The sequence below is a fragment of the Camelus ferus genome, chromosome 2, assembly GCF_009834535.1.
Source record: "Camelus ferus isolate YT-003-E chromosome 2, BCGSAC_Cfer_1.0, whole genome shotgun sequence".
Taxonomy (NCBI): Eukaryota; Metazoa; Chordata; class Mammalia; order Artiodactyla; family Camelidae; genus Camelus; species Camelus ferus.
This window is the reverse complement of record NC_045697.1, coordinates 1,833,293-1,845,915: the sequence shown is the minus strand read 5'-3', so window position 1 is coordinate 1,845,915 and position 12,623 is coordinate 1,833,293. Positions and strand designations below refer to the sequence as shown.

At 50.6% G+C, this 12,623-nt stretch overlaps 1 protein-coding gene across 14 annotated transcripts in view; it reads right to left on the bottom strand.

The window, feature by feature from the left end:
* GRK4 (G protein-coupled receptor kinase 4) overlaps window positions 1–12,623 on the bottom strand; it is a 47,443-nt gene that overhangs the window by 4,576 nt on the left and 30,244 nt on the right. For all 14 annotated transcript variants that reach the window (XR_004324496.1, XM_014559765.2, XM_032492969.1 and 11 more), the window contains 4 exons: window positions 11,051–11,241; window positions 9,593–9,630; window positions 3,059–3,148; window positions 1,957–2,165 (listed from right to left, as the gene is read on the bottom strand). Coding sequence is in view for 13 of the 14 variants with exons in the window: in XM_014559765.2 (XP_014415251.2) it covers window positions 1,957–2,165; window positions 3,059–3,148; window positions 9,593–9,630; window positions 11,051–11,241 (528 nt within the window). In the remaining variant the exon portion in view is untranslated. The remainder of the gene's footprint in view (window positions 1–1,956; window positions 2,166–3,058; window positions 3,149–9,592; window positions 9,631–11,050; window positions 11,242–12,623) is intronic.

Sequence of the window (12,623 nt, the reverse complement as noted above, 5' to 3'; positions counted from 1 at the left end):
CTCCAGCGCGCCCGCACCCCTCACCGTCTGGGCTCCAGCAGCAGCACCCCGACTTCTCCCCCTCCTCAGACTTACTGTGCTGGGCCCACCCCGGGGCCTGTAGGCACCCCCATCCCGTCTAGAACACTCTGCCTGGCTGACTCCCGCTGGACTCTTGGGCTTACAGCCTCCTGCCTCAGGGTCCCTGCGACCTGGCCCTGAGGACCCCTCACCACTGCTGTGAGCACCCCACTTGGGTAACTGCTCAGGTCAGGATTTCCTGCTGGACTCGAAGCTTCTGGGGCAGTGGCTGCAGGGACTCAGCTCACTGTGTGTCCCCAGCACCGAGCCAGGGCAGGGGCTCCACAGGCCTCGCTCGACGCAGCTGTTATTTGCTAATTAAACGCGGACCTGAAAACGAAGTGTGAGGCCGAACACACTGACGACACCTCAGGGATCCCACGGCTCCCTCATCAAGGCGGCTGCCAACTCACACGCCTCCAAAAGCCTGACCAGACAGCGCAGAGAAACGCGCCCTGGAGCCCCGCTCAGAAAGCCTGGGCTCAAGTCCGCCTGCTGCCCGACTACGGGACCCCACGGGGGTCAGGCTCTTAGCCTTTCAACTGCGAGCCTGCGAGAACATCTCAGAAATCCACTGCGAGGTGAGATAGGACGTCACGAGCACAGAAAACCACAGGAGGTATCCACTGCAGGGCTCCCTCTGGCCTCCCATTCGGATTATTGTAAAAAGCCAACTTTTTCTCTTTCCTTCCCTCTTTCTTCCATGTATGGGAACCAAAGGAAAGGGAAACCAAAAGAATTCTTTTCCACCACCAACTCCCGTAAGTTACCCACACACCCACTGATTCCAACACCCTGCAGGGCCCCAAGCCCCCCCTCCCCGGGCTCTCCAGTGGCCGGGTCCTCCATGCCCACGCCGCCACTCTCTGCCTGGGTCGCACCGTCGCTCTCCGCAACCCGCCAGTCCTGCACGGACTGCGTTTCAAGCGGCTCTCTGCCCATGCGCCCCAGTCCATCTGACTCAGGCGAGGAGGGGGTGGCCCCCGAGCTGAGGCGCACGTGCCGCCCAGCGTCTGCCCATTTCCTCATTGCCCTCCGTAATCCACTTGGACACCACGGCCCAGCCGTCAAGCCCGCTGCCCCCGCTTCTTCAGACTTGCTTAACTGAATCCGACTCCCCGCCTGCTCCAAGCCCGTGGGATCTGTCCTGCCGAGCGTGGCGGGAGCACGACGCACAGTCGGGCCACCAGTGTCCCCTTAAATCCACACGAGCCCCTGACACTGTCCTGCCACATTTATGTGCTCAGAAAATCCTAAGTATTGGCTTAAGAGAAGTGAGTGATAAGGACAGCTGCCCTCATCCCTTACAGTCGGGAGGGGACAGCCTTGGGGCAGGGAAGGGGTCCAGCCCTGGGGGCACACAAGAGGCAAGCCCGACTGCACCCCAGGGGCCCACCTCCCCGCTGTGACCTGCAGTCTTTAAGGCCCTCAGCACACCCAGAAAGCAGCAGGCACATGGCAGGCCATCGACTCAGGGCATCTGTTGGGACCACAGTCCCCAGCAGCTGGTTAAAGGGAGAAGAAACGTGGGCAGAGAGGAGAGCTCACCGCTGCAAAGCAGCCTGCGGCTCTGCCCCACGGTCAGCCTCCCGGGAAACTGGCCCGCTGTGCTCGGAAAGGAGAACACGGGCCAGGCGCCGCCACCCCCCTCCAACGGCACCTCCTGAGGAAGCAGACAACCAACTCTGCCCTGCTTTGCTCGGAGCGACCAGAAACCAGAGGGCAGCTGAGCACCCCGTTCCCCGCCGCCCTGAGAGGAAGGCCCTGGCGCTTGCGTCGGGAGGCACTGGGGGGCCATCTGGCTATCGGTGGCCTCTCCTGAGACGGACTGAGTGGCGGTCGGGTCCCTGGAGCAGTGAGCAGCTCACCCCCACGGCCCTCCCCGAGCCAACCCACCATGCTGCAGATGGACACGGCGTCCTCGGAGAACCTCCCGGAGTACTCCTCTGTGTCCTCCTTCACTCTCCGCTCCACCTCCGCCCGCTTGACCTTCTCTTTGAATTTTTTGAATGGAGAATGTCCCTGAATCATTTCATATATCAGACAGCCAAGTCCCCACCAATCGGGACTAAACGTGTAGTTCTCATTATTGAGAACTTCAGGAGCTACATAACAAATACAGGAAATTTATATTAAATTTCAGTTTTAAATTTTCTTGTAATTAATTCCAAATAACACATTATAAAAGTAACGTTTGTTACCACATGGATGAACCTTACAAACACGTCCAACAGACAAGCCCACGATGACAGAAAGCAGATTAGTGGCGGCAGGGCTGGGGTGGAAGGGGAGGGAGGGGAATGACTGCTGGTGGGCACAGGGCTTCTCTTCTGAGGGGACGAAACTTGTTCTGAAATTAGACAGCGGTGACAGGTGCACAACTCAGTGAGTAGAGTCAAGTCTGCTGAATTGTACCCTTCAGATTGGTGGATTTTATGGTATATGAATTACATTTCAATAAAGCTGTTATTACAAACAGTTGGCATGATTCACAGAGGATGAAAGGAACCGCCACAGAGTAACTAACAGGGGAAATGGTGCTCAGGAAAGACCCCACCTCCAAGCAGGCAGAGCCAGGCAGGGCGCCCAGGGGCGCTGGCCACCTGCTCCCAGCGGCAGGTGACAGCAGCAACACCGGGCAGGGGTGCCGGTGCAGGACTCCCCAGAGGCCCTCAGGCCCCTCACGTCAGGGGCTCCCCGTGTTGGGCCGGCACCGCCAGGCCAGGCACCATGAGGCCATGTCTCTGGAGCTGACCCAAGGCCGGGGCTCCCATTCATGAAGGCTTCGGACTAGCAGTCTCCTGAGGGGCCACTGTCCCATCCTGCCCCTGCCCCTCTGTGCGGGAGGAGGGCAGGCTGGGGACAGGTGCAGGCCGCAAACACCAGCGGGGCCGCCCTCCAGCGGTCAGGACAGACCTCAGCACCTGGCACATTAGTCTCTGTGACTGTGTAACTGAGGGCTGGGGGCGGAGGATGGCGGCAGCGGTCTCTCACGTACCCATGTAGCCGACCGTCCCCGCTCTTCCTTGAATCGTCTGCCCTTCCGGGATCTCCACGGCTAAACCAAGATCTGAAATCCGGACGTGTCCTGTGGGGGTCAAACACACGACACGGGTCACAGGGGCAGGCTGACTCTCACAGCAAAAAAAGGAAAAAACACGTATGGAAATGACAGCATTTCATACCTGGAAACATTTAAATCTAAAATTACACTTAACTTCTCCACGTTTAGTAGAACACTGTGTGGTGCGTTCAGTTCCACCAGCAGCAAGAAGCTAGATTTGTGCCTGGCGACCGACCAGGAAGCCCTTCAACCACAGACTGCCACTGGGTAACTACAGCACGTAAGCGCGACTGCAGCGAACACAACTGCAGCGAACGCCACAGCGGCCGTGAGGCAGCAAGTGGGCGCTCCCGGTCAGAGCGCCGAGGCTTACAGACAGAGACAACAGCAGGCCGACAGACGGCGTTTTCTCTGAAGAACAGGTGGTAATGCAGTCAGGGAAATAATAAAATTAAGGAATTTCACTTAAACTATGTGACGTGTCAGTGCCTTCACACAGGAGAATTTAGACAGTTATTAAGTTCCTTGTGAAAATCACAAGTCATAGAAAACATCCTTCTGGGTGCCCAGAAGGAGAAGCAGCCCTGGGGGCAGATGCCGCGCACAGCCCTCTCACCCCGCGACTCCAGCTGCTGACGCAGCACCTGGGGCGCCGCAGCTGCTCAAGAAATACTCATCGAGGAAATGAATGAATCGGCCAATAAATATTAACACTATGGCCTTAAAAATATGCGATGTGCCCTCCAAGGGCACTGAAAGCGTTTTAAAGGCCTCCTTGGCACCCGAGTTGCACCGTACCACGGGCACCGGGCGCCCCACGCTGGCCGGGGGGGCAGGAGTGGGGCGCGGGGGGAGCAGGCTCGGAGCCGCGGCCTGGGCGGAGCCCGGCTCTGCCAGGCCCAGCTCTGCCGTTTACCACAGCGGCAGCGTCTTCCTTTCCACCGGGAGGACCCTTCAACAATACCACGTTGATGAATTTCATGTCCAAGTAGAGCAGTGGCCTGTTGCGAACATGTCAGCACCCCTTGTCTTAATTTTTTTATTAAAAAGTGACTTTTTAAACTGAGAAACGAAAAGTACAACCACTGTCTTCCCTGTGTGTGCCGGTGCCCTGACCTCCGGTCTTCACCAGGACGCCAGTCCTGTCAGATGACAGCCCACCCTAAGGACCTCATTTAACCTTAGTCACCTCTTTAAAGACCCTGTCTCCAGACACAGCACATTCTGAGGCAGCCAGCGGCAGGGCTTCACCACATGGATTTTGGAGGAACACAGTTCCACCCACAATACCTGGCTTCACAAACAAACTGACAAGCAGCAGCAGTGCGGCGGAGCCTCTGAAGGCAAAAAAGACCCAACAAGGTTATCAACCAAATGCAGTGTGGGTGCCACGGGACACTCAGTACACAACTACGAGCACATTTACGAAATGATTAAGGAAGATAAAGCCAGGGGGATATTCGGTGATATTACGGAATTGTTAAATCTTTTGGATTTTAATAATAGGATTTTGTTTATGTTAAAAAAATAGGATCCTTATCCGTGATAAATATTTTTATAGACAGAAGAGTACAATGCATAGGATTTCCTTTAAAATCACTGTCAATAATAAAATGCTAGTGGTTTTTTCAAAAACTCACTATTTACCCCACTTTTTAGGAATATATCTACTTCATAAAAATATGAAAGCCTCTAGAGAAAATGCAAGCATGATACACTTTTCTTTGTCATCTCAACCACCAGCTGAATTTCATAAACCAAATCCCCTTAATCTGTAAGTTTGCAAAAAAGAAGCTTCCATATTTAGGGTGGACAAACGGTAAGAGTACCTCGCAATCCAGAACAGATGATAAGCAGCTTTTTTTTACCCTAAGTTCCATCACAAATGTCAAGTTCTACTTTACAGATGAAAACAGAAAACCTAACAAGCTGCTGTGTGGGAAATGAAGAGGTACTTAACAGACAGTCACATTGCTCTTATGTTCCATAGCACGCCGGTGCAAATCAGCCCCGAGGCATCTGAATTCCATGACAGTAAGTACTCTCAAATCAATTGCATTTTTCAAGTCAGAGAAATTGAAGTACAGTTCGGGGTACATTTTTCACAACTAAGAGCAGAAGACCACAAAGAAAAGGTGAAAAGCCTCCTGAAATCAAGAAAAGCAGAGCTCTGTCGCTCCTGCCTCGTCTTGCCTGGAACGGGGTGGCGCGGAGAAGGCTGCGGTGGGCCTGGGCTGCTGCTGGCCACACCCGGAGAGCCTAATGGACCTCGGTGAGCGGCCCGGCCAGCCCGGGTGGACTGGCTTCTGAGCAGGAGACTCATGCAAAGGTGCCCTGACGGGGGCACCAGGTGTCTTCTTCAGGAGCATCTGCCAACACTGGTCAAACCAAAGGCTGTGGACTGAGAGTGGGGGACACACATGGAACCTCTCTGCTGCTCACGCCTGGGCTCCCGCCAAGGCTGGGAGCAGCTGGACGCCGAGAGTCAGGACATTTGGACCCCCAGGGACTGTGGCGGGGACAGACACCAGCATGGTCCTGACATTCGTGCAGCCCAGGGTAAGGGTAGCATGTTCTGCCCGAGTGAGATTTATTTAGAAATGAAAGATTAGTTTAATACTGGAAAATTAACTGATAAATTAACCATATTAAAAGAAAAAAGAATAATCATTTTGATAGAAAAAGCACTGACAAAATTCAACAGCCTTTCATTATTTTTTAAAAAAAGAAAAGGCTTAGATCTGAAAAAGAATTTCTATAAAAACACAACATATTTCATACTTAATGGTGATATATTAAAAGGCTATCCCTGAGGTCAGGAGCAAGAAAAGAATTCCTGCTACTACGACCTCAACATCACACTGAAAGTCCTACTGCGTGCCACAAGGCAAGGAAAGAAGCAAAGAGCTTAAGAACTGGGAAGGCAGACATGACATGGCCCTCTGCTGATGGCATGATGGTGCATGTACAAAATCCCAAAAGTCTACAGATGTTTAGAATTCAGTGGTCATTGGACATGAAGTCAATCGCAAGTGTAACCAAAAGCACAATCCACAGAAGAAAAAATTGATAAGATGAACTTCATTAAACTTAAAAACATTTATATTGGATAAAGGATTAGTATCAAAAATATACAAAGAACTCTTAAAACTCAGTAATAAGAAAACAAACAATCCAATTAAAAGTAGGCAGAAGACCTGAACAGATCCATCACTGAACAAGACACAGATGGCAAGCAAGCCTATGAGAAGATGCCCACATCAAGGTACCAGGGAAACGCAAATTAAACAAGACGCCACACCTGTCAGAATGGCCAAGTGCCAGACCCCAGCCCCAGGTGCTGGTGAGGACGCGGGGCCACAGGAGCTCTCATCGCTGTGGGTGGGGACGCGAGATGCTGCGGCCACTTTGGAAGAGCTGGGTGGCTTCTTACAAAACTGAACATACTCATGCCATACGAGCCAGCAAGTGCGCTCCTTGGTTTTTACCAAAATGAACTGAAAATGCATGTGCACATAATAACCTGCTCACAAATGTTCACGGCAGCTTTATTCATAATCACCACAAACTGGAAGCAACCAAGATGCCCTTTGAGAGGTGAATGGATAAAAAAATAAACATGGTCCCTCCAAACAATGGAATACTATTCAACGCTAAAGAGAAATCAGCTAACAAGCCACATAAAGACACGGAGGAACCTTAAATGCATATTACTAAGTGACAGAAACCAATCTGCAAGGCTACATACTGCATGATTCCAACTGTATGACAGTCTGGAAAGGCAAAACTATGAAGACAGCGAACATATCAGTGGTTGCCGGGGGCCAGGGGAGGGAGGGGTGAACAGGCAGAGCACAGAGGAGTTTAGGGCAGGTGAGACCACTCTGTACGACACAGTAATGATGGACATGTATCGGTCCGCATTTGTCAAGACCTACAGAGCGTGAAACACAGAGTGGACCCTCATGACCACTGCGGACTTCACACCAATCAGCACTAGTCCATCAGTCAGAACAAGGTACCACACACTAATGTGAAACGTCAACCCTAGTGCAAGTTGTATTTCAAAATACCAGCAACAGGTAAATAGAAAATGAAGTTTTAAAAACAACACTATTAAAAAACATCAAATAACAAAAATGTGTAAGAATTTTACAAGGAAACTACAAAGTGATATTGAATGAAACCAAGAGACCCTCATGTATAGGACTACATACCATACTCATAAACTCAAAGATTCAACATTAAGATGCTACATTAAGTTCAATATTAAGATTCTCTGAAAATTGTTCTGTAAGTCAATACAACCCCAATAGAAATTCCAGCACATTACTGCTTCCCCCCGGAAATCTACCAGTTATAAAAGTTCATCTGGAAATGAAGACGTCTGGGAACAGCGAAGGCAGCCTTAAAGAGCAGCAACAAAGCCGGAGGACTTTAACAGGAACCCAAACTTGCTGCGAAGCTGCGGAACTATGGCATTGGTCCAAGGATAAACGAAGTAGCCAAGGAAGTAACAGCACAGAGTCCAGAAACAGATCCACACCCAGGAAGACATCTGACTTATGACAAAGGTCGCATTTCAGAGAAGAGGGGAATAGATGCTCTTTTCAACGAATGGTGCTGGTCAACTGGTTATACATTTGGGAAAAAATGTATTGTAACCTCTACTTCACATCATACACAAAATTCAATTCCAGAGGGACTTCAGAAGTAAATGGGAAAGATAAACCACTAACATTTTTAGAGTAAAACATAGAACATTTTGTGGTATAGGTAAGATTTCTCAAGTAAAGCACAAAAAGCACTAAACACACCGGAAAAATAATTCACAAGTTGGAATGTACTACAATTAAGAACAACTGGAATCTATTTCCAACCAAGAAGGACTAACTGATCCCAAACTTGCTCTTCCACTGCAAATAATTTAAAATATGGTCAAAAAATCCTGTTGGACACTGACTCTAAGACAGCTGAGCACCGTGGCTCCTGAGAGAAGAGAGTCCAGGAGCTGGCCCTCCAGCCGTCCCGGCACCCTACCCGGGCAACCCTCAGACCACGGCGCAGGAAGGGGAACCTGAGCGGAACAGGCGGCCTTGCCGGGTCAAGGAGACAGAAGTCAGAGCCTGGGACAGATCAGTCCACTCAAACGTGTGGGGCAGAGCTTTGGAGGGGAGGGAGCCACCAGAGAAGACCCACCGATCCCTGCACAGGTTTCCTCGAGCCCACTTACAAGTGATCGTTTACTGGCAACATGTTCACCTGGTACCACAACAAACAGGACTACACAGCAGTGGCGGGAGAGGTTACAGGAGCTCCGCGTACCAGAACCGAATACCGCGTCCCTGACCCAGTGCCGAGACGGCAATACTCCGCACATTTTCTGCAGCTTCAACACGGCCCCAGTCAAAATGCTAGCGCACTGGGGCTGTTTTCCTCTGTGAGAAGCTGAAGCGCACACTAAGTACACACAGAGGAACCGTTTTCACGTGACTCTTCCTGGACGTGTCCTTCTGTATTTATAAGCAAACACAAACACACGTGACCCATCCCTCTTTTTACCCGAACGGTACATCCTGCATGACTTTTCTCTGATTAACAACATATCCCGGTGATGCCCTCACTTCCGCGCGGGGCGCGCCCTCCCCTCTCTATGTGGCTCCGTCCCTGCCGGTCACAGCACAGCATGAAGCAGAAACAAAGCCACGCTCGCAGCCCGGGCCACGCTCTCCTCCCGCGGAGGAGACACCGCCCTCCGGCCCCGGGCAGCTGCTCTGAGCACGAGGTGGGTGACAGGCGGGAAACACGAAGGGGTCTCTGCATTAAACGTGCCCCAGGCTGGCTTTCAGGGTCCTCCGCACTCCACACTCCAGCCCTGCCTCCCACTCTTGGCTGGGCCGGATGACTTCTCAGACGGACAGAGCCCCCCAAAGAGAGCAGCCCCCAACACCGCCCCGGCCGCTGCAGCCCCCCGCTCTCGGGGCAGCTGTCACCCGAGAACCGAGGTGGAGAGCCTGCCCTGAAGGGCCACTCCCCGCCACTGCCCCAGGGTCCCCGCTGCCGGTGGACGAGGCCCCACAGCCACCACGCTGCTGCTCTGACACCCGCTCTGTGAAGAGACGACGGCACGGGGCAGCCGGGCTTAGGAGGGCGCGGGGACGCACAACTCGGGAATAAAGCAAGACAAGGGGGAACAGCAAGAGGTGGAGAGAGCAGAATATTCTCACCTAGAGTTTAAGAAGCTTCTAAAACTCCAACACCGAAAACTATAACCATCTCTGCTTCTTGGCGAAACACAGGGGAATGACAATGATATCTCTGTTTTATCTTTAAAAGGACACACCACAGAGAGTTGCTCTGTCTCCATTGTGTCTACTCAGCACTAAATGGCTAAGTCCACATCAACTTTCTGTCCCCAAGTCCCTCTGAACAAAGTGTACGCTTTGGATGTGAAAGGCGCTCACTCACCACGGTCATCCAGGAGGATGTTCTCGGGCTTTAAGTCTCTGCAAAGGAAGAAACAACAGGAAAAGGTCAGTTATTCGGAATTTGATGCCGGGGATCACTGGCAGCCCAGAAGGACCCACAGACACCCCTGTGACACAAGCAACAGCAAGAACGGTGCGTAACAAACCACTCTCTGTGGAGCAAGTCACCAGCCCCGCGTGTCCTCGCAAGGCTTCCGTGGCCACGTGGAAGGAGAAGGCTCTTCTGGGACACGCGCAGCAAGGGCACTCACTCTCTGCGCAGGGACGCAGCTCAACAGAGGACACTTCGGCGAGCAGGTGTGCAGCTGGCAGTGAGGAATCAGTCCTTAACTGACTCGGCTCCAGCTCCCTCATCAGTAATACACTTTTTAAATGTCCTGCAACTGAGAATTTCCCATCCTAGAAGAATTCGGTTTGGGGGTCAGACAGACATAGACTCAAATCCTGGCTCTGCCACTGATCTGCTGTGTGACCGTAACGCCTCCAAGCCTCAGCGTCCACACTGTGACCCAGCGTGATCACGTGCCCCGCTCTCCAGGCTGTGCAGCGTCAGGTGAGGCCCGGGCTGGCAGCAGGAAGCGTGCAGTCAGCAGCAGGGAGTGTTAAGCACAGCTCACCGTGAAGGAGGACAGATGCCACCAACTTGAAACAAACGTACATCACCGAAGAGGAAAATGCCGTACATGTAGTGTCTCTAGCCACTTGCTTTTTCCCTCAGAGAAAAACACTAGTTTTCAAAGGATTTATATTTAACCCTGGTTCAGGTGAGGTCCTGTCACAATAGAGTCACTTGAAAAATACTCAGGAGCGATTCGGTGACCAGATCCAGGAGGGTCTGGACTATATGAGGAGGAAGAGGGCAAGGGATAGACAGACACTTGGGGGCTGAGGAAAAGGGCAAGGCTGGACGCGCACACCAGGGAGTGGCCTTCAGAGTCGGCAGATGGACGCAGAGGTACCTGGACGGAGCTGCTTGGGGAATTGGAGAAGAGTGTCTTGGGGGTGGGGGGGCACTGCATTCCCTAAAACTCAGTCTCTCGATCACACGAAACTGATCCCAACCATTATGTTTAATTTTCCTTACTGAATTCTAGGACAAAAAAGCATCAAAGTCAGTGTCATTGTTTTGAGACACTGTCGTTTTGGGACACGGGCCGCAGCCTCAACAGGACTGCCGGAATGGCTAGGACTCTCGGAAATGGGCTCTTCTCAGGCTCACGCGAGCAGCACGGCTGTATCTGATCAGCTTAACAAATAAAAACTCCTCACTAGAGACAGAACAGAATTGAAAAGAAAACCAAGGCCCACGTGTGACTGGCCGTATTTCCAACAGAGTGAGAGGCCAGCCCTGGCACTGCTGCCCCCTACTCAGGCCCCTAACGGCCAGCAAGGCTCAGGATGGAAGGCTTTGTGCCCAAGAAGGCCACACGTCGCTTACCTGTACACGATTCTTTCCTTCTGTAAATCTTCCAAGCCACAGCACACCTCTGCAGCATAGAACACAGCTCTCTGCTCATCAAAGCCGGGCTTGCCCAAGTTGTAAATGTGAAACTTCAAGTCCCCTCCGTTCATAATGGTTAGCACCAAACACAAGGACTCTTTGGTCTCGTAAGTGTAGGCTAAACTGACCTGGAGACGACAGCATCATAAAAACAGAACACAGACATCTGCTCATTCACTGGGGATTTACTCTACTTGCTAACAAGAGTCAAATAATCCACATTAGATTTATACCACATGCTTCAGGGAGGCGCACACCTTTACCCACGGAAGATCTTACAGCTGTTTCGTACTGAAAGCAGAGAACTTACCCTAAGTGGGTAGGTGGCAAAACCTTACGAAGACACCTGGGATCAGGATTCCTCAAAGCTATGATAATCACTGAGCACAGATATCCCACACTTCCAGAACGTCTGCATTCAGCATACAAGTTAAAGACCCCCCAGCAACGCAAGAGAGGTGTTGTGTTGTCAGTCAGTGCTGGTGGAGGTAAAGCGATCTCTTACTGTGGTTTTAACTTGCATTTCTCTGCATATGTAAATATAGGGGATACTTCTCAAATGTTTTCATGCATTTAAGGAACACCTTTTATGAAGCGCCTGTTCAAAGATTTTTGCTGACTTTTCTATTGGTTTGTATGTCAATTTACACACACACGCCCTTCTGGGATTTTGATTGGGACTGCATTTAATTCATTTAACCTATATGTCAATTTGGGGAGAACCTACATCTTCACAGCACTGAGTCTTCCTATCCATGAACATGGTACTCCACCGTTCATTCAGGTCTTCTTTAGTTTCCTGTGACAGTATTTTATAGTTCCCGGTGTATAAGTCTTGCATATTTTACTTGATTTTTGCCTGGATTTTGATGTTTCTTGATGCTATTGTAAATGGTATCAATTTAAAATTTTAATTTTCTAATTGTTTCATATCTAACTGGTGTCACATCTAATAACTTGGCCAATTTTCAATTAGTTATCTAGAAAGTCTTGGACTGTCTGCATACACAGTTATGTTGTGGGTGGGGGTGGGGGGAGGAGGAGGAGATGAACTCGACATCAGTACTGCTCAGGACCTGGTGATCAACCATGAGCAGGAAGGGAAGAAACAGAATTAAGGACAAAGGAAAGTATTTCTAGAGGCCAAGAGTATAGAAACCAAAAATATTCTATTTAAGTAAAATAAACTATAACTATCTATGTCCCTTTCATAAAGCTAGGTTATAGAATTCAATGTTTCAAGGTAGCTACATGAGTATGTTTAAAGCAGCATCAGAATGAGCCTATTTTATTGAAGATTTTCATGTAGCGCACATCAGACTGACAAATCTACACATAAACTTCTGCCATTAAATTCAGATGATGGCTGAGACAGCCTCTGTTCTAGAACATCTGTCCCCCAGCACAAAGCAGCTGACCTCAGTACTAAGAAATAAATGACACTACAAATCATTTTATGACCTGTCTTTCACTGTCTCCCTTCAATCAGACCTCACACTGCAGTAGAGGT